Source organism: Phyllostomus discolor, chromosome 5, assembly GCF_004126475.2.
Source record: "Phyllostomus discolor isolate MPI-MPIP mPhyDis1 chromosome 5, mPhyDis1.pri.v3, whole genome shotgun sequence".
Classification (NCBI taxonomy): Eukaryota; Metazoa; Chordata; class Mammalia; order Chiroptera; family Phyllostomidae; genus Phyllostomus; species Phyllostomus discolor.
Window position 1 is genome coordinate 144481448 of NC_040907.2, and position 18890 is coordinate 144500337.

The 18890-nt window shown below is 37.8% G+C and overlaps 1 protein-coding gene across 4 annotated transcripts in view; it reads right to left on the reverse strand.

The window, feature by feature from the left end:
- Positions 1-16112: 16112 nt before the first annotated feature.
- Positions 16113-18890, reverse strand: part of PANK1 (pantothenate kinase 1) — a 53291-nt gene continuing 50513 nt past the window's right edge. For all 4 annotated transcript variants that reach the window (XM_028512169.2, XM_028512171.2, XM_036026977.1 and 1 more), the window contains exon 7: positions 16113-17526. In XM_028512169.2, the coding sequence (XP_028367970.1) occupies positions 17467-17526 (60 nt within the window). In that variant the 3' untranslated portion in view covers positions 16113-17466. The remainder of the gene's footprint in view (positions 17527-18890) is intronic.

Sequence of the window (18890 nt, forward strand, 5' to 3'; positions counted from 1 at the left end):
CCTCTGCCTATTCTGTGTTCAAGTTCCTAGGGCTTCCTACACATGTAGAGTGTTGTCTGCACTTGCGAAATGTAGGCCCCATGAATCAGGTGTAAACCTACCTTTGAATGCCAACACCTTGTTTTGGTTTCATCTTTTAAAAGATGTTTACAGGTATTAACTGCTCAGGCAGCTTGAGGCAACAAGGTCAACTCAGGGAGAATGCATAATTTCGAAATAGGCTGTCAATAATTTAAAAAGATAACTTAAAGTGCCCTACACCTATTTTTTCTGCATTTTAGTAGTAATATGTTTATCTATTAATTTATTAATTTATATATCCAATAAATAGTTATTGTTTTGTTTTGGGGTTTCTTATTTTTTTTGAGGACCAGCCATTATTAGGCAATGAGAATTAAGTAAACACTGAAACTATTATTACCCTAAAGAAACTTCTAGTCAAAAAAGAGAAATATGGGAAATGGAACTCATGTATTTGGTTATCATTACAGACTTCATACTTATTGTATGTTGAACCGTGTGGTGCACTAACGGGGCAAAGAAGCTCCAAACTATTAACACCACACAGGACAAATGTTTCTCATACTAACATATGTTTCACTAATGTGTACTAATATTTCAGTGAGGCCAAAGTTATTTCCTCCAACTAAACTAAATAAAGCAGGCATGTCCAGTACAGAGGCCACTTAAAATTGCTACAGTTTCTTCACAGACTGCTCTCCAACTACTCTCTTCAATAATGGTCTCAGAGAGATGATCAAAATGGAATTGCTTTTGAAATTATTCAAATTCTTGATCAGCTCTGAGCTTAATTACACTGACTACCTTAAGCAGAATGACACTCTAATGAAGGATATAAATACCTATGAGTCCAAATTTTTAAATCCTCAAAATTAGGAACAATTAGCATAGTGTTTACCAGATTAAAATGCACTTCCACAAACATATTTCATTTTATGCTCATAAAACCCCAGAAGAGACATGTTACTGACTTCCATCCCTTTCTAGAGGATGAAGCCCAGGGAAGCTCGCCCACGGGCCTTCCGCTAATAGGTGGGATCTGGTCTCTACACCAAATCAAGTCTTCTGTAGATTTCACAATGACATTACAAAATCCCCTATTTTGTTATTTCAGTCTTGACAGGGACATTAGCATTAATTGACAGCGTGTTAAGATGTTTCATATTAAGATAATTCTTTCAACATGAGATAGTTATTTTGAAACCACCTGGAAAGTACTATCGACTTTCCCAGAAGCCACTGCTGCCGGTAACAGCGCCCTGGTCCGTGACAGACCGCACGCCCTGGTGGCAAAGCGCACCCAATGGCTCATTGATTAGGCATCAAATGGCTTTGCAGTGAAAGCAGTGCTCAAACTGATAGAATTTCACACTTAATTTTACTAATTACAATGGGCAATGACCAGGGAATGTCTAGGAAAATAAGGCCATCTAGTGGTGAAATCAGGCCAATGTGATGTACCCGCAATTAATTGCAAATAAAATACATAAAATAATTATTCAGCCGTAAAAAGGAATGAAAAACTGGTACCTACTACATCACTGATGAACCCTGAAAACATGCTAGGTGAAAGAAGTCAACAACATAAGGTCACCTATTGTATAATTTCATATGAAATTATATCCGGATTATAGGCAAATCCACAGAAAAGAGGACAGTACCGGGGCTTGGCTGGAGGAAACTAGGGAGTGACTGCTCCATAGGCAGGGGATTTGGGCGGGGGCGGGATACAAACGCTCTGGAACTAGATAGAGCTGTTGCATAAGGTTGTGAATATACTAAATGCCACTGAATTGCTTGTTTTGAAATGGTTAACTTTAGGACTTCTGGTCAAGGCAACATTGTACGTAAACATGGCTCATCTCCTCACACAATCACATCAGAATCACAATTAAATTATAGAACAACCGTTACGCAAATATTCGTTTGTTAAAGATTTTGTGAGTACCTACTACGAGCCAGACTCTGTACTAAACCCATTAAGATTCTACCAAGATGAGGACTTTGCGGACCTGAATGGCTGAGGTGGGGAGACAAATGCTGACAATACGCATTTTGCCTCCACACACTCTTCTGTTCAACTCTTAATCTTCTCTGATGAAGAAAATGAATTGACTTGGTTCCAGCGCTAAGACTTCAAAGAACCTGAAAGCGAGGTAAACACCACATGAAGAGGACAGAATAACTGAGCTGGAAGGGGTGGGAGGCGAGAGTCCTGTGGGTGCCGGCCCCTTCCACTCGCTCTCCTGAACAGCTGAACACATCTTCAGGATCGTTGTCTCCAAGTTCGCATTCCAAACCTTCTTTGTGCTTCCTGAAGGACAGAGTCAAAAAAGAGGGTAAATTATGTCCCCTCAAACTTCAAAGCACTGACATTTTAAGAAAACTCAAGCTAACTACGTTGCTGTTAATGCAGAGCGCCTCTGTGGTCCTGCCATGTGTTTTAAATTACGGGTGCCACAACTGCTTCATATTCTAAAATAAATATTTGAGCCAGCTGCCAAAATGAAATTCGGTTAAAAGCACATTTTTAAAGCATATAATTCCAAGTTTGATTTGTAACAGAAGAATAAAGAGTTTTTAAAAGGCCAGAGAGCCCTTCTCAAGTAGAATGGAATGTAAAGGTCAATTATATGCTTATTTTGCTTCTCCACTGAAACCAGGAGAGTTTGCCCTTCATAATCACGCCAGTTGACTTTCTTAGTCAATGTGTGCTATTAATCACCACTATAGGCCTGACTTAATTTAAACACAAAAATGTGGTGTGGTCACATGATTAGAATGTTCTTTATAGTCCCTGCCTTCGGTTGATTAAAATACCAACTTTAACTTTTTTTTTTTTTTGAAAGAAGTGGTCTCTGTCTACTCCCCTATTTCCCATATTAGTACCTTCATAAAAGTGGAGGTTATTGAAAATAAAGTAATGGGGCGGGGGCCAAACAAACAAGAAAGAGGGAGAGGGAGAGAGAGGGAAATGACCACTCTGCAGTCGGTGTTGATTTTGGAAGCAGAATATGTGCCTCACAACTCTTAGCAAACACTCCTGCTCCGGGGGCCAGGTGGGTGGCCAGCTGTTAGAACAGCCAGCTGAGTTAAAAAACAATGAGTCTTGGTTCAAGTAATGTGATTGGTTCAAATGTCAAAATCATCTGGGGATGTGTATACCCCCTATTGACTCTTTGTTTAAGTGCTACAATGAAGCTCTAGAAGGTCATAAGTGTACAAAATGTAACAATTAATGAAAGTTTATTTTGAGCCCTGGCTGGTGTGGCTCAGTGGATGAGTGCCAGCCTGGGAATCAAAGGGTTGCTGGTATGATTCACAGTCAGGGCCCATGCCTGGGTTGTGGGCAGGTTCCTAAGTAGGGGGCACGTGAGAGGCAACCACACATTGATGTTTCTCTCCCTCTCTTTCCCCCCTACCACCCCCTTTCTAAAAATAAAGAAATAAAGTCTTTTTTTAAAAAATGCAAAAAAAGTTTATTTTTAGTAGAGTTTTAACACGCTATAAATGTTCATTAATGATAGGATATAGCAACCTGTGCACACACATTGTAAGTCCATGAAGCAGTGGCAGAGATGTAGATAGAGAGAGCTCTCTGTCTTTGCAGTGAAATGATTCATGCAGCTTAAGCTTTCAACGTGATTTTATATTTTCAAAATAACATAGTGTATACAGAGCAAAAAAAAAAAGACTAGGGTTTTTTCCTTTATGTTTTCACTTTACTATAACCTCACTAAGTGGGGAAAAAAACATGTCTCTAACTCTGTATAAATTGCATGACCCTGGAAAGAAATATTTTAGCAATTGTATAGTAAGAGTTAAATAAAATGTTTATCTTAATGATCTTTAATATAATTCAGGCTTTTCAAAGCATCATTGTTTCTGGATATACTGGAGATTAATAGAGACTTCTAAAATACCTACGCACCTAAATGAGTAAGTGATTTGCAGTCATTTGGGAATTTTGACATTCCAAGAATTGAAGAATTTATAACAATCCCTCTCCTCATGGGGACACTATTTGTTTGAAGAAGAATGAGGAGGAGGGGAAGGGGAAGGGAGAGGAGGAGGAGTGGTGGAGGATGAGAGGAGGAAATAGTAATGACTTTCAACTACTTTTACATTGAAATTTGAGGAAAACGGAAAGACACCTTTCAAGATGATGAGAGGGCTCTGGCAATCCAGAGATGGGATTTGGGGCTAGACTGTGCCAGGCTTGTGAGAGGTGATTAGTCAATACTTACTGAATTTGGTGAGCCTTCTGTGGAGTGGAGATTAATAAACAGGGTTTAGCTTAACTTCGGTCACGGAGACCTTCATAAACATGCTCTGTGTTAGGAGACTGAGTTTTTTGGAAATAGATTTTTGGTTGCTGTCACCAGAGGAAATTTGGAAGACCCCTCAGTGAAGAAGGACTACATGGTTGTAAGGTATGATCGCTCTTTCCCATAGCCCAAAATAATTCTACCACAATGCTGCCTCTGCTGTTCAGTATGGAATCTTTAAGTTTCCATGCAAATTGTCTGTAAAGTTTTTAACGTGTTTTCAGAGCACTTCAAAAATGCAAAGCATTTGAGTAATCGGAGTTGACAGCAAAAGTATGTGCAGGCTGACCTTATGAAGATATCTTTTGTCACTTCTATACTTGGAGAGAGGGTAGTGGCTCACCCAAGATGACCTTCAGACAATCTGAAGCCCAGTAACTGCCCAGATAAGAGATTCCTTGTCCCCTGCAAACTAATCTCAGAACATTCCCTTCTTTTGCCAAAGAAAGTATTAGGAAAACATGGAAGTGGAACAGGAACAGAAAACTAGACTCCAAAACTGAACTGGCAAAACCAGAGTCAACATAAGGGAAGGACACCTTTGCCTGTTGTTTGAAGGGGTACCGGTCATCAAGCAGTAGCCGTAGTTGATTGCCTTCTGTGGGGTGCCGCCATTTTTACCATAAAGACAGAATTGGTCTAATGAGTAGTTGATCATGAAACAGTGCTACTTTCCTGCACATGAGTATGACTACCAGAGAATCAGGAAGGTTTATTTTAAGTATGGGTATGTTTTTTTAAGTGCACAATTCTATAGTGCATCATCTGTATATCGCATGCGCACCCATCACCTAAGTCTCGTCTCCCTCTGTCACCCACGTCATTCCACCACCACCCCACCCCTTCCCCTGTGGTAACCATCATAGTGTCATCTCCATCTACAAGTTTGTTTGTTATTGCTTGCTCATTTGCTGCTGTTTTACATCCCTCATAAGAGTGAAATCATGTAGTCATTGTCCTTTTTTTACATGATACTCTCAAGATCCATCCGTGTTGTCTCAAATGGTAGTATTTCATCCTTTGTTACACAGCTGGAATTTATTCCATTGTGTATATGTGCCATATCCTCTTTACCCATCACCAGGTCTTGGCTACTATGAATAATGCTGCAGTGAACGTAGGGGTACATATCTTTATGAATAAATGTTTTCATGTTTTTCAGCAAGATCCCCAGAAGAGGGACTGCTGAGTAGTATGGTAGCTCCAGTCTTAATTTTTTGAGAAATGGATATGGTTTTTAATGCTGGTAGTAATACAACCTTAGGACAGTGGTTCTCAAATATAAGTGTATAAGGATCACCTGGGGATATTGTGAAAGGCCTTCTGGGACCCCACTCCCAGGAATTCTGGTTCTGAAGGTCTGGGTCCTCACACAGTCATTTGAAGCAAACTTATTCTGAGGCATGTTAACCTACACCACACTTTAAGATATCCTGTATTATTGAAAAAAATTACAATGAAAAATGAACTATTTATTAAAAAAGATAATCTGTATTACATTTCATAATGGATATATTTGTCTAATCACCATGTTGTACACTCAAAATGAATATAACACTGTATGTCAAATATAAAAATAATTTTTTTAAAAAGATACCTGGATTATGAGCATCTTTTTCAATTAAAGCCATCTGACATCTGAAATGCTACAATTACTTAAGCACTTGCACTGGGCTTAGCTATTGAGAACATAGGATTCCATTTTTTTAAAAGGACAACTTCATACAGCTCTACATCATTTCTAGGCACAAAAAAAACTGAAAAGAAATAAAAATAACTCAATAAAAAATTTATTTTTAACCAATGGATTTAGAAGACAAGCTCTCCTAAATTGTTATATAAGCGGTAGTCAAGCAAAATGATAGATCATTTAAAAATTAATTAGCTGTTAAAAAGAGGTTTACTTGATGAAATTAAAATTGCATCACCACTAAAAATTTTAAATGTAATGAGAAACACCAAAAGCCAAATACCATAATTTCCAAATACCTCTCTCCCAACATTTAATAACTGAAAGATTAGTAAACACAAAAAAATCAAGATTAACTGGTTTCATAAGAAATATACAGTTTGCAAAGCAACATCACAACTAAGACACATAATTTATTGAGAATAGAAAGTGTTTATCTCAAATCATAATAGAGAGAGTTGATACAGAAGTCAATAATTATTCTAATTTTCAAAAGTAATTTCAGCATGTATCTTTGCAGTGACAGGTCAGTGTTTCATAGACTCCAGTATTTTTTCCTGGACAAGATGAAATATTATTTTAACCAAATACAGGTTTTAGCTAAGCAATTTAAGCTATTGTTTGTTGTTCATGGGTACTCTGGAATGCAGGAGTCTAGTATCAGTGTCTGTGCAGAGTGTGGTGGAAGAGGAGGAAGGTAAAAAGAGAAAAGGCCAAATGGGGGGATGTTAGCATTTAACAGAATAACAAACAGGGAAAGCACTTGAGCTAGGAGTTCAGACCAGCCAGTGGGAAATCTTGAGCCAGGCGTGAAGAAATTTCAATGAGATGAATACTGGGAGTGACAGTTAACCAGTCAGATATTGCCTCTCTACACAATCCCTTTTGGGTGGTGGAGGCAAACACATGGATCAGACTGACCCAGAGAAGCTTTGACTTTCCCCAGAGGGTCACTTCAGGTGTCTGGATTTCAGGTAGGTGATCAGGAGCATGTTCCTTTACCTCTCCAAGCCTCAGCCTTTTCTCCTGTCAGATGAAGACAGGAATTCCCACCTCATTCACTGCCTGGCGGATTAAAGGTTACTTACCTACACAGAGTGCCAAGCATATGAAAGTCTTAACCCATCAGGGCTGTCATTGTTATGAATTCTCTTTTGCGTAAACACCCCCTATTTCCATGGGGCACTTTGTAAAGGGCAGGCTCAATGCCTAATTATTAGAGCCCCAGAGGCTCAGGTTTGGAAGAATGTCAAAGGCCGTATCTATTCCAAGCTCTCTGCCTTCCTCCAGCACCAGGTCAGAACCTCTGAGAGTTCAAAGCAGGCTAATAATTTGGCACCTTCCTAGTTGATATTCCCTGAACAGTGGTTCAGCATTCATACGGGAATTTAAAAATTAGAATAATAGCAAAAAGTGTATTTTCCACTTCTCATACTTGGTAACCTTGCTTTGGGCAAGCCTTTTAGCATAGTTTTGCAACCTATCACTTGAATGATCATGATTAACTCCTTTGGAGTTGTAACAGAATTACGAAAGAGTCAGTCTCTTTTGTGGCTGACATTACAACATGAGTATTAACTCATCAATAATTAATATTATATGATGAGTTAATAAATCTCTGCATCTTAATATTTGCATGCCAGTGTATTTAGATTTTGCTTGGCATCCAAAAACTAGGCAGAGTGGGTGGGGTGATTTATTTTTAAAACAAATCTTAATGCCATGTATGCTTTTTAAAGGTTAATTTCCTACATCCAAGTGAGGTTATGTCTTGGTAATGTTCTTCCCTGTTGCCACTAAAACAGATAAAATGATCCTTAAGGTTCTCTGAGACCAAGTTTTATAATGGACAGGGATCCCAACAGCTTGATTTTGCTGAGAGAGTCCTCATGGTTAATTAATGACCACAGCCATGATGGCCACTGACAGCTGAGGTCAGACGTGACCTGCAGAAACACGGGCTAAAGAATGGGAAGAACTGTGCAATTAACTAAATGTTTAGGGTATAGCTAACAAAACTCAGTTGTTCTGGACAGCCAAATCATTTTCTTCACAATTGCTGAAAGCTGTGTGGGTAGGATCCACAGACAATCGTCTCCCTTCTCCATTTCATTTTGCTTGTCTAAACATTACATAAGTAACTACTTGATAAACTCGGTATTGACGCTGGCCCATGAACAAACAGACAAGAGTGACTGCTTTTAAAATTTGTGAATCCAGTATAAATAGTAATCAAACCCCAAAGGAGAATGCTTTAAAATGTTCCTGTTTAAAACTCAGTCGCATTTAACTTGCCTAATTTCAACCCACACAAGTATGGGGCTTAATACAAAAACATTCTTGGTCTATATTTAAAGGAAAGTGACACTTGACAAATGATTCAAGTATTAAGTTTAAAAATATACTCTGCCTAAATTATGGTTTTCATAGACATTGTCTAGATCCATTATTTGCAGGATTAACTTGTGGTCTCTCTCTTCCCTAACACAGCACATATACATGAACGAACAGTCACACGCAACACAAATGCTAGAAAACATAGTCTGAAAACATACTATGAAAAAAATCACTTTGTCAGGGTAAATCAACTTGAGTAGTTAATGGGAAACCATTACTTTAAATTGAAGTATCTCTTAAAGACACACAAGAAGACATGGACCACCTGCCTCACAAATGGAACATGCTAAAATAGACATAATTCATGAAGGGTCTCTGAGCCGTGTCATGGCAGCCAAATGGTATAAATTCTTCAGATGCCAAACTTGTTTAAAATAGCAGAAAATGTCATGAACTGAGTGAAGGGGAGGAAGAGAAGAAAGAAGTCTCATTTAAAAAGTCTATTTTTTTTCTAGTTGCTTTATAACCTAAGAGAAAATTTAAAGCTTTTCATAAACTATAACTGAAAAAATTTTAAAAAGAAATCCATTTGTTAAACAAAGGAAAATTTAGACAATTGGGCCATCATTTAGATCACAGTGGCCCTACTGTAACCACATTAATTTTGGACCACACAAATTGACTAAAGGTGCTTGGTGGTTGTGTCTAATAATGTGAGTATTTAAGGAAAGTACAAGGAAAGAAGGTGAGAAAAATCAAAAGCAACAAGTAGAATATTTTACAAAATTGAAAAATGATACATTAGCTTTGTAAAAAAATCTAATTTACATAATTTCACTTTTGCACTATGTTCAAAGAATTTTTTTTGATCTTCAAATTAACTTGCTTTTGAAAAGCAGCTTTATTGAAATATAATTCACATATCATTCACTTATATATTTCAATCATTTCTACTGAGTTATACAACCATCATCTCAAGTTAATTTTAGAACATTTTTATCCCCCCAAAATGAACCTCATAACTATTAGCAGTAACTCTTCATTTCTCCAAATCCCCAGCCCTAGAAAACTACTAATCTATTTTCTGTCTCTATAGATGTGCCTGATCTGGATTATTTCATATAAATGGAATCATACAATATGTGTTTTTCTGTGATTGGCTTCTTTCCCTTAGCACAATATTTTCAAGGTTCACCCATATTGTAATAGGTATCAGAACTTCATTCCTTTTTATGGCCAAATAATATTTACAGCTATAAATTTTCCTCTGAAGTAGTGCTTTAGCTGCATCCAATAAAGTTTTAGCATGTTGTATTGTCATTGTCATTAATTTCAAAGTATTTTGTTTTTCTTTATAATTTCTTCTTTGACACACTGATTATTTAGGAGTGTATTGTTTAATTCTTACCTAATTATCAATTTCCCATATTTCTTTTGTTATTGTCATCCAACTTAATTCCATTGTCAACATAGAACATAACTTGTCTCATTGCCATTCTTTTAAACTCATTGAGACTTTTATATGGCCTAGTGTATTTTCTTTCCCAGAGAATACTCCACATTCATTTGCAAAGACACATTCTGCTGTTGCTGGGCGAAGTGCTTTATAGATGTCTGTTAGGTCTAGTTGGTTTATACTGTTCTTCACATCTTATATTTCCTGGTTGGTATCCTATGTCTACGGAAAATGGTGTGTTGCAATCTCTAGCTATTGTTGAATTTTCTATTTCTCATTTCAATCTATTCATTTTTGCTTTATATAATTTGGGACTATGTTATTGTTCTCTAGATTTAAAAAAATAGTCCCCCCAGATTTGCTGGTATATTCTTACCTAAATTCTTATAGGTGATTTTCAGAAAGTTTTATATTATAAGAGACTCTTGAGATTTTTTTTAAGGATCAATCCTTGTTATTAAACAACAGTACAAATTAGGTTGATTTGCCTTTTTTACAATACAAATATAATGGAAGCTTAGTTTATTAGTTTGCAGAATGGATGTACTACTGATATTAACTCCAACACATTTATAAGGAAAATATTTTAACTGTTTTGCATAGTTTTCAAAAACCATTAGACATTTTAGGAATGAAGTATGTTCATCTATGAACAACTGATATCTTAATTATGATTCACCCACATTTATTCATTAAAGTGTTTATATACTATACCAAGTTAGTTCACCTGGAATAAAATGACACTTTGGCACTTGTTCACTTTTAAAACCTAAATTTTTATCCAAGACCTGCAACCTACTCACTCTTAACCTAGACAAGTTGTTTTGGCTTTGTCTGTCTTGTTTTCGTCAACTGTAGAAATAGTGTTTAGAAATAATACTACCTGTTTTCCTAGTTCATAATGATACTAATAGGTAAAAAGTGCTAATACATGGGACATTTTGAAAATTGAATGTACTTAACACATATTTATAACTACAGATCTTGCATGAAAAGAAACTAATTCATCACGCAGAAAAAACCAATCAGCATTTGCAGAAGACAATATGCAGGTCGCTTCTACAACTCCTGGAGGCAGCGGCGGAGGCAGCCTGAACGGGTGCACCCCTCTGGGGTTGCCTGTCACTGACTTTTACTAAGCACCAAGGCCAGGAGGTTCTCTGCTCTTTGCCTATCATTTAATGCTCACAATCATATGTGGAATTTATTTTCTCCCCATTTTACAGATGAGCTAACTGAGGGCTTCAGAGATTGAGAAACTCAACCCAGGGTCACACAGCAACCTGAGAGTCAGGCCTTGACCACAGAAGATTAGAGCTTCTGCTAACTCTTTCAACTGCATTACCTTCCCAAAGGCTGCATGACAGCTTCTCTTTTGAACCAATAAATTCCTTTTAATGGCCAACATTAGAATCAAAACATCAGGAATAGGAAGATCTTGAAGACTTTTTATTTATATTAAAATTAGGTATTTTTCACCTATAAGACTGGCAAAGGTAAAAGAATTGATAATACCTAGTTTGGGTGAGTAGGAAGGAAAATAGGCACTATTAACATTTCCAGTGTATATACTCATACTTTTTGGGAGGGCAATTTGGCAGTAACTGCCACAGTATAACATGTGAAGATAGAGAGTCCTGGACTGATGTAGCTGTTGACAGGGTCTAGTGTTGAAAATACATGTTGGAGCTGAAACGGGAAGTTGAAAAGTGTCTAAAAGCTTCCAGGAAAGAGGAGGGAAAATAGCACTCACACACAAAGATCAGGAGCCAGAACTGTATCAGCTTTCTCACGACATGGGAAGCTTGGCGATAATAAAACTATACCTTCAGAATCCTGACGAAAAATAGTATCTATTCTAAAATTCTATACCTTGCTAAACTATTAATTGGGTATGAGGGTAGAGTGAAAATATTTTTAGAAGTTTTTACACATGCAAGTACTCAAAAAAAGTTCCCTCCCCACCTTACCCTTTTCTGGGAAGCTGCTTTGCCCCAAATGATGAAATTAAAGAAAAGAAAACATGGATACTGCTATTTTTCATAGTCTTGTGGAACTATTTGACTTTATAGATTATGTGCATATAAAAGTTGTTGAAATTTTTTAAAATACTTACCCTTTAAAAAAAAGATGAATTCTCATTGAGAACTGGTTGAGAATTATTTGGTAACATGAACTGGAACATCAATTAATTCTAGTTTGGAATGTTTAGTGTTTACTTTATAAAGTGAGTATAAAAAGAGGCCAAGAGTTTTAATACAAATTTTCTTTTATTTTTGTATTGCTAGTGATGAGTACTTGTAAACTAGCCTTTTAAAAAAGGCTCCACATAAATGGTTACACCGTGGCATCACCGATATACACCTTTTGGAAAACGAAACAAGGAACAGAGCTCATTATAGGAGTAGGTGCCTGTGGCTTGGTTAAAAAGAATCCAGTGTCAGTATCATACATGGATGCAAAAGTGCTGTGTGTCAAGCTTAGTGCACTCTGGAAACTACTAAATGACTGATCATGACAAAGACATTGACAATGAAGATTCAAGCGAATGGTTCAAATAATATTGTTTCATAAAATGAGTAGTAAAAATGCATTACTAAATATATTTCATGTAATATATAACTTTAAATGTATATGCAAACTAAATTAAATATTCTAAGTAAAATAAAAAAGAAAATAAGTTAGTTATCAAACTGTTTTCCCAAAACTTTCATTTTCATTAAGGTGAAAATGAAAGCAAGATGAATTTGACTGTCATTCTTCAAAAGACAAAGCTGTAACTTACCCCTATTTATATCACATGCCCATCTAAGAAAGTCCTTCTTCCTCTCTATCATGCCACCTGTTTCTGTCCTTTAGAGCTTCTATTGCTATCTTTTATTTTGGCGTTCATTTACTGGTTTGTATACTTAAAAGTCTTATCTCCCTGAAGAGAATGTAAACCCAATGAAAGCAGGGAACTTGCTGTCTTAGTCACAACTGAGTGGATCCTAAATGGTACCCAATGCCTCCCAGACCATAGGCATATAGTCAAAATTAAATACATAAAAAGTGGATGAATGAGCACCAGGTAGACCCAGTTAAAAAATGTGCATTAATTAAATCTTCCTCACAAATTCGAGGTCACCTTCTGACCAGAAGGAAAAGTGCCTTCTTTCCAAACAATTCCACAAGTAATGCAGTTTATGGTGCTCACTAGTGTTGAAACCGTTCTGCACACTGGATAGAATCATAGTAGACTTGTAGCTTTTAGTAGCCTTTGTCCTGTGAGAAAATTCTCAAGAGTTTATGTAACAATCTTAGTTACAGAGAAATGTGGTCCACGAAGCAGATTTGGCACGACAGAGGAAATAAAGGAAACACGATAACGGGGTGGGTGGAGCTACGTATTCAAAAGCGCAGTCACTGGTTTACTACATTGACCTCGATAGGACGTTTTGCTCGAGTATCACTTTTGAGCCAGATTAATTCTAGTTTCACTTTACCTGGAACTCTTTGATGGCTCCACAATGACTACAGAAAAAAAACAAAATCTGCATCACGGAATATGAGACATGAGACCTTCCATAATCTGCTTGGTTTCCTCTCTCCAAGTGTCTGGTTTCTCTCTCTCTAACCAGGCTCCAGCTCACGCAGTGTCCAGTTCCCTGAATAAGCCAGGCTGTTCACGCAATGTTTCCCTCGCCCTGCTCTCTGCTTGGGAAGCCCACCCACCCTGGGCCACTCCATGCATGGTCTCTAAATGTTGGTTAAGACTCCGGAAACTTTTCTAGTCCCCTCCTCAAGAAGTAACCAATGCCTCATTCTAGGGCAGCCTTCCACCCTCACTTACGGACTTCGGACGTCGTGCAGGACCTCCTCCATGGCTATGCCTAAAACTGCATTTCCCACCACTTTCCGCACTGTTTGGTCCAGGCACGCCGGCCTGCTTTGCAGTTCCTTCAAACCTCCGTTCTTGTTTGCCAGGAATGAAATATTTTCTGCCAGGTGTTTACATGGTGCATTCCCTACTCCATTCAAATCTACTCAAATGTCACCTCTGAGAGATGTTGTCTTTGATCACTCTAACCAAAAAAGTAGTTTCTCTCCTCGTGGTCTAAATAGCATTACCCGCCCCCCCACTCTAGCCCCTTACCTTACCTTTCTCTTTGGAGAAGGGTAAGTGTTAATGCATCTGTCTTCCCTTCTAGGAATGCAACCTCTGTAAGGATTGGTTTTTGTTCACTACTGTAAATATTTGTGAATGAATGAATGAATGACACCTGAGAGAATTTATTATGCATTGGCTTAGGACTTCTACCCTCCCCTTGCTGGACAGCAGGGGCTGTATTCTAGTCTCCTTAGTTCCTTCCTGGCAAAGTAACTTCTTAATACTCCTTGTGTGACTGAATGATGTCAAGCATATTACCTGTAACCACAGTTCCCAACAAAGGCACTCTGAGTCCATGCTTACTACATAAACTGAAGAATACAATTATATTTCCACAATCTGTTTATTGGAAAATCTTGGGACCAGATGAACTTCAAAATTTAGAGTTGTTCACTACTTAACACCCCTAGCAGTATTTGGGGCAGTACCATGTCATCAAATACATTAATAGCTTTGCAATAAAATGTGTGAAGAGTCCTACAAAGTGTGATAATTAATGCTCCAGTAACTTTTTCTGTCAACTGAGTTATCAAGATAAACTTGAAGAATTTGGGATTTGGAATTGGGGCTGAAGGCTAAAGATATGTACTAGCATATGGAAATCTGTGAAGAACCTCTGTGCTAAAATAAGTTCACCACATTCCAAGCCCTGGCTGGTGTGGCTCAGTGGATTGAGTGCTGCTGGCCTGAAAAGCAAAGGGTCGCCAGTTCAATTCCCAGTCAGGGCACATGCCTGGGTTGCGGGCCAGGTCCCTAGTAGGGGGTGTGTGAGAGGCAACCACACACTGATGTTTCTCTCCCTCTCTTTCTTCTCTCTCTAAAAATATATCATCTTAAAAAAAGAGTTTCCCAGATTCCAGAAGGCTAAAAATCACTGATTTAATGCATTAGTTAAAACTTCTATTTTCTTTTCAGTATAGCTAACATTAATGAAGCATTTGTTACGTGTCAGCCTCGGGCTAATCTCTCTCTTTTTTAAAGATTTTATTTATTTATTTTTAGACAGAAGGGAAAGGGAGGGAGAAAGAGAGGGAGAGAAACATCAGTGTGTGGTTGCCTCTTGCATGCCCCCCACCGGAGGCCTGGCCCACAACCCAGGCATGTGCCCGGACTGGGAACTGAACCAGCGTCCTTTTGGTTCGCAGGCCCAGGCTCAGTCCACTTAGCTACACCAGCCAGGCTTAATCTCTTTAAATATGGAGGTGAAAACTACTATTTGCCCCATTTTATGAGTGAGGAAACTAGGGTTTAGTGAGAGGGCTAGTGACTTGCCTGCACAGCTGGTCAGTGGCTGAGCTGGACCCAGACTGAAGCTGACTCACAATCAGAAGCTGTGCTCGGGACCACCAGACATTCCTGACTTCATGTGGTTCAAGATAAAAATTCTCCCTTCTTCCCAAGTTTCCTCATGACATTGAGACAAAGGAAAGTTTCTGTAATTCAAGTAAATGTAAAAATCCTCAGGCTACAAGTCCCTCGTTGTAAAAAAAAAAAAAAAAAAGGGCTGGCTCTATGTAGACAACATTTAACTGATATTTGTTTTAACAGAATAATTTACTTCCTTAGCTGAACCAATGTTTTAAACATTGCTAATGACAGATCAAGTGGTTCCAGATAATTAACAAAATTATTTAGTCACATCGACCTGCCCTGATTTCTTTTGCAGAACCATGACCCAAGGCGTGCTATTCCCTGGCAGATGAGAGTAGGAAGGGTAGAAAAGAGCAACTTTTTTAAAAAGGCACTATCATAGATAATATGTAGATTTCTATACCTGCCTTTTTCAAGAACACCTTAGTTGTTTGAATTTTTTAAAGCCTGGTGGAAGTTGATAAAATATATTTGTGATGACCAAATTCTGAAACTTTTTTGGAGTTAACCAGTATAGTAGCGATTTTGGGGATAAGGAGTTAATTATATAAGAAAAAGAAAACTATTTTAAAAATTCCTACATAGAGCTACAGCGTCAATTGAAGACACAGTGTTTCGGACTTTGCCGTGACTCACGGGACGGCTTCCATCTACCAAATGCAGAGTAGCAAACATGCAACACACGTCCATTTCATGGGACAAAAGCACGAAAGGTGAACATGAAGATTAGGAAATGAAAATAACATATACACTAAAAAATCACAACAGAAACAGGCTTTATTTCAACCAGACAAGTGAATACTTCAATTAACATCAACTTTAAGCCTTGATATGGAAACTAAAGGGGTGCTCAGAAGGCAGAGAAGGAAAGCTTCCTCATGGAGCAACGCCCTTGCAAAATCCCTTTTGACAAGACGCTCAATTCACACTATTAATTAGTTCTTAATTGTTAGGTCGAATGTGTTTCAATGTCCATCTAGATTCACATTTGAAAGTTACTCATCAGTTCCAATGATGTCTTTAAAAAAAAAATATGTACCAGCATCATTTTTTTTAAATTTTAGCAACTAGGACTGAAACACCATTTTTAGTTGAAAATATTTGAAATGAAATAACTTTATTATTATTTAAGATGACATGTTACAAAGCTCCTAGGCATATACATGTACAAAACAAAAAGATGTTACTACCTGATACCTCGATCCACGACTTCCCCTCAATCTCCCAATGGGAGCAGTTAATCTCCTGGGAGACTGTGTTCTGTGAATGCCAATGTCTCGCACCAGGGTTTGCTGCCCTTCATATGCTGTGCATAAATGAGGACATTTCATCATAGGGCAGATTCATGAGGGATATGACAAAATTGCACATAATTTTCAACTTTTGCCAGACTCCTTACATTTATGAACACTTTCAGAGTTTCCCCTTTGAGGGCACTTTTGAGAGCTTTAGGTCTCATGGTTAACTTTGTATTGAGTTGGACAGCACCTTGATTAATCTGAACAACTACAGTGAAGGAAGGCATGGCGGCGAAGGGGAGTCATCCAAGGACAGAAATGGGGAAGACTCTTTCTCCATAAGACATTCAAACAGAAAAAAAACAAGACAATAAAAGATACACAAACACAAACGAAATAGTGTTCACAGTAAAACATGCTAGATTTGTAGTTTCATCTGAAACCAACAGCAAATCATGAAACGTCATGAAAAATATAAGTAAAGGTAAAATCTCCTAGAGTAATTACTAAACGAATTTAAAATTACCACACTGATCAGTAAACCCCAGAAGAAGTATAAACAGCACTTAAATTTTCAGGTCCTTCTTAAACATCATACAACTTTGCAAAGTTAATGCATAAAATTGGTAGGTTTGGCCACGCTGCACAAAATGTTGTTTTTTCTTAAAAATACGGTATACAGAAAAAAACTCTTGTATTTCCCATTTTGAATCATAAGCTCAAAACTCAAGAGTAAAAGATCAGCTAGAAGGATTTTAGGTTATTTACAAATCTAGCAGGTACATCTGCCATGAATGGCTTGGCTTCCGTCCCACAGCAGCTTCCACCTTTTCCAGCAGCGGTTCTCAGGTCTCTGCCCCATCTGTGGCTCCTCCCTACTGGTCATCGGTCATTTTGAACAGTTCCAACAGTGCCCCAACAGCTCCAAAGTAACCCTACAAAAACAATGGGAAAACTGTATAACTACCTCGTAACTGAGCCAAATACCTATGGTTCTTAGTAACTCTCAGAATGCTGCCCCCTAATGGTGTAGCTGAGAAAAATTTAAAACCTTGACTCTGCCATGAGACACAGTGGAATAATAATGCAATTTATTGAATATGGATTTGTTTTCACGTATTAAATAAGTTAACTGATGTAAAGTGCTTACAAAACTGGCACACAGTGAGTGCTACAGAAGTGCCATGTATTGTTGGTATTATAATGATTTCTTTTATTTTTTTATGTGCCCCAGGCATGAAACAGCTCTGGCCACCAACATAGGCATCAGGCTAAGATAAATAGTCCAAGAGAATCTGGACTTAGGGTTGCCAGAGAAAAGGTGGATAAATGCCACGTAAAATAAGTTTGTCCCATATTTTTAATCAGTAAATATGGCAACACTAGCTGGACTAAAACAGTGGTGTTCATTTTTCATTTTAACTATTTTTTAAAGTTGAGGTGACTTTTTCTTTTTCAAATAAAATCTTATATGGAAAATCAGTAAGTAAGCAGATAAAAAGGGAGCTGCTCTGCTTGGGGGAGGGAAAGTGAAAATTATGGAACTCCATTCCCCTCACCAGGGAAGAAGGCAAGAAGCTATATTGCTTCATGCCTTAAGCTTGCTTTTTAAAAAAAAGAAAGAAAAGAAAAAAGGCTTTCTTTAGTATTAATTTCTATCATTGGCCTTAACTATTTAGTATTTAAGTTCCTATTGTTTTACGCTTTAATGAAAACAAAATAGGAGCTTCGAGAGGTCTAAATAACTAAAAATCCATCAGCAACTTTTCAAATAAATGATTCAGTTTGACAATGAGAAAAATGCAACAGGTTTATTCATTACAATGGAAATTGGTGATACCACTTCCCTCACCATTTTTTCTGCTGCAATATACCCAAGTGATTAGGTACCTCCTGTGATACACAGCTGCTCTCTACAGTGCTGAATTTAGAGGTAGGGATAGAGAAGGTGGCGAGAGGGGTGCCCCTCACACGCTCTCAGAAGCCTCTGACGGGCACTCGTGTGTAAACTCGATGCAAGGGACTCTGAACTAACCAACACTGTCCATTTCCTCCGTAAACAGGCTGGCTGACGTTCAGGTACACCAGTCGATCAGGCCACGCAGCTCCTCTCAGTAGCCTAAAGGCTTCCGTGCTCACCAATTGAGTTGTTTATTTGCCAAAAGTCAGCTGTGTTTATCCTCACATTTACTTATGACAATTTAATTGTTAGTGTAACAATCTAACTTAATTATATGCCAACTTGACTAATAAAGAGAATATAAAATGGTCACTTTTATAAAAATCCAGTAAAATTCTT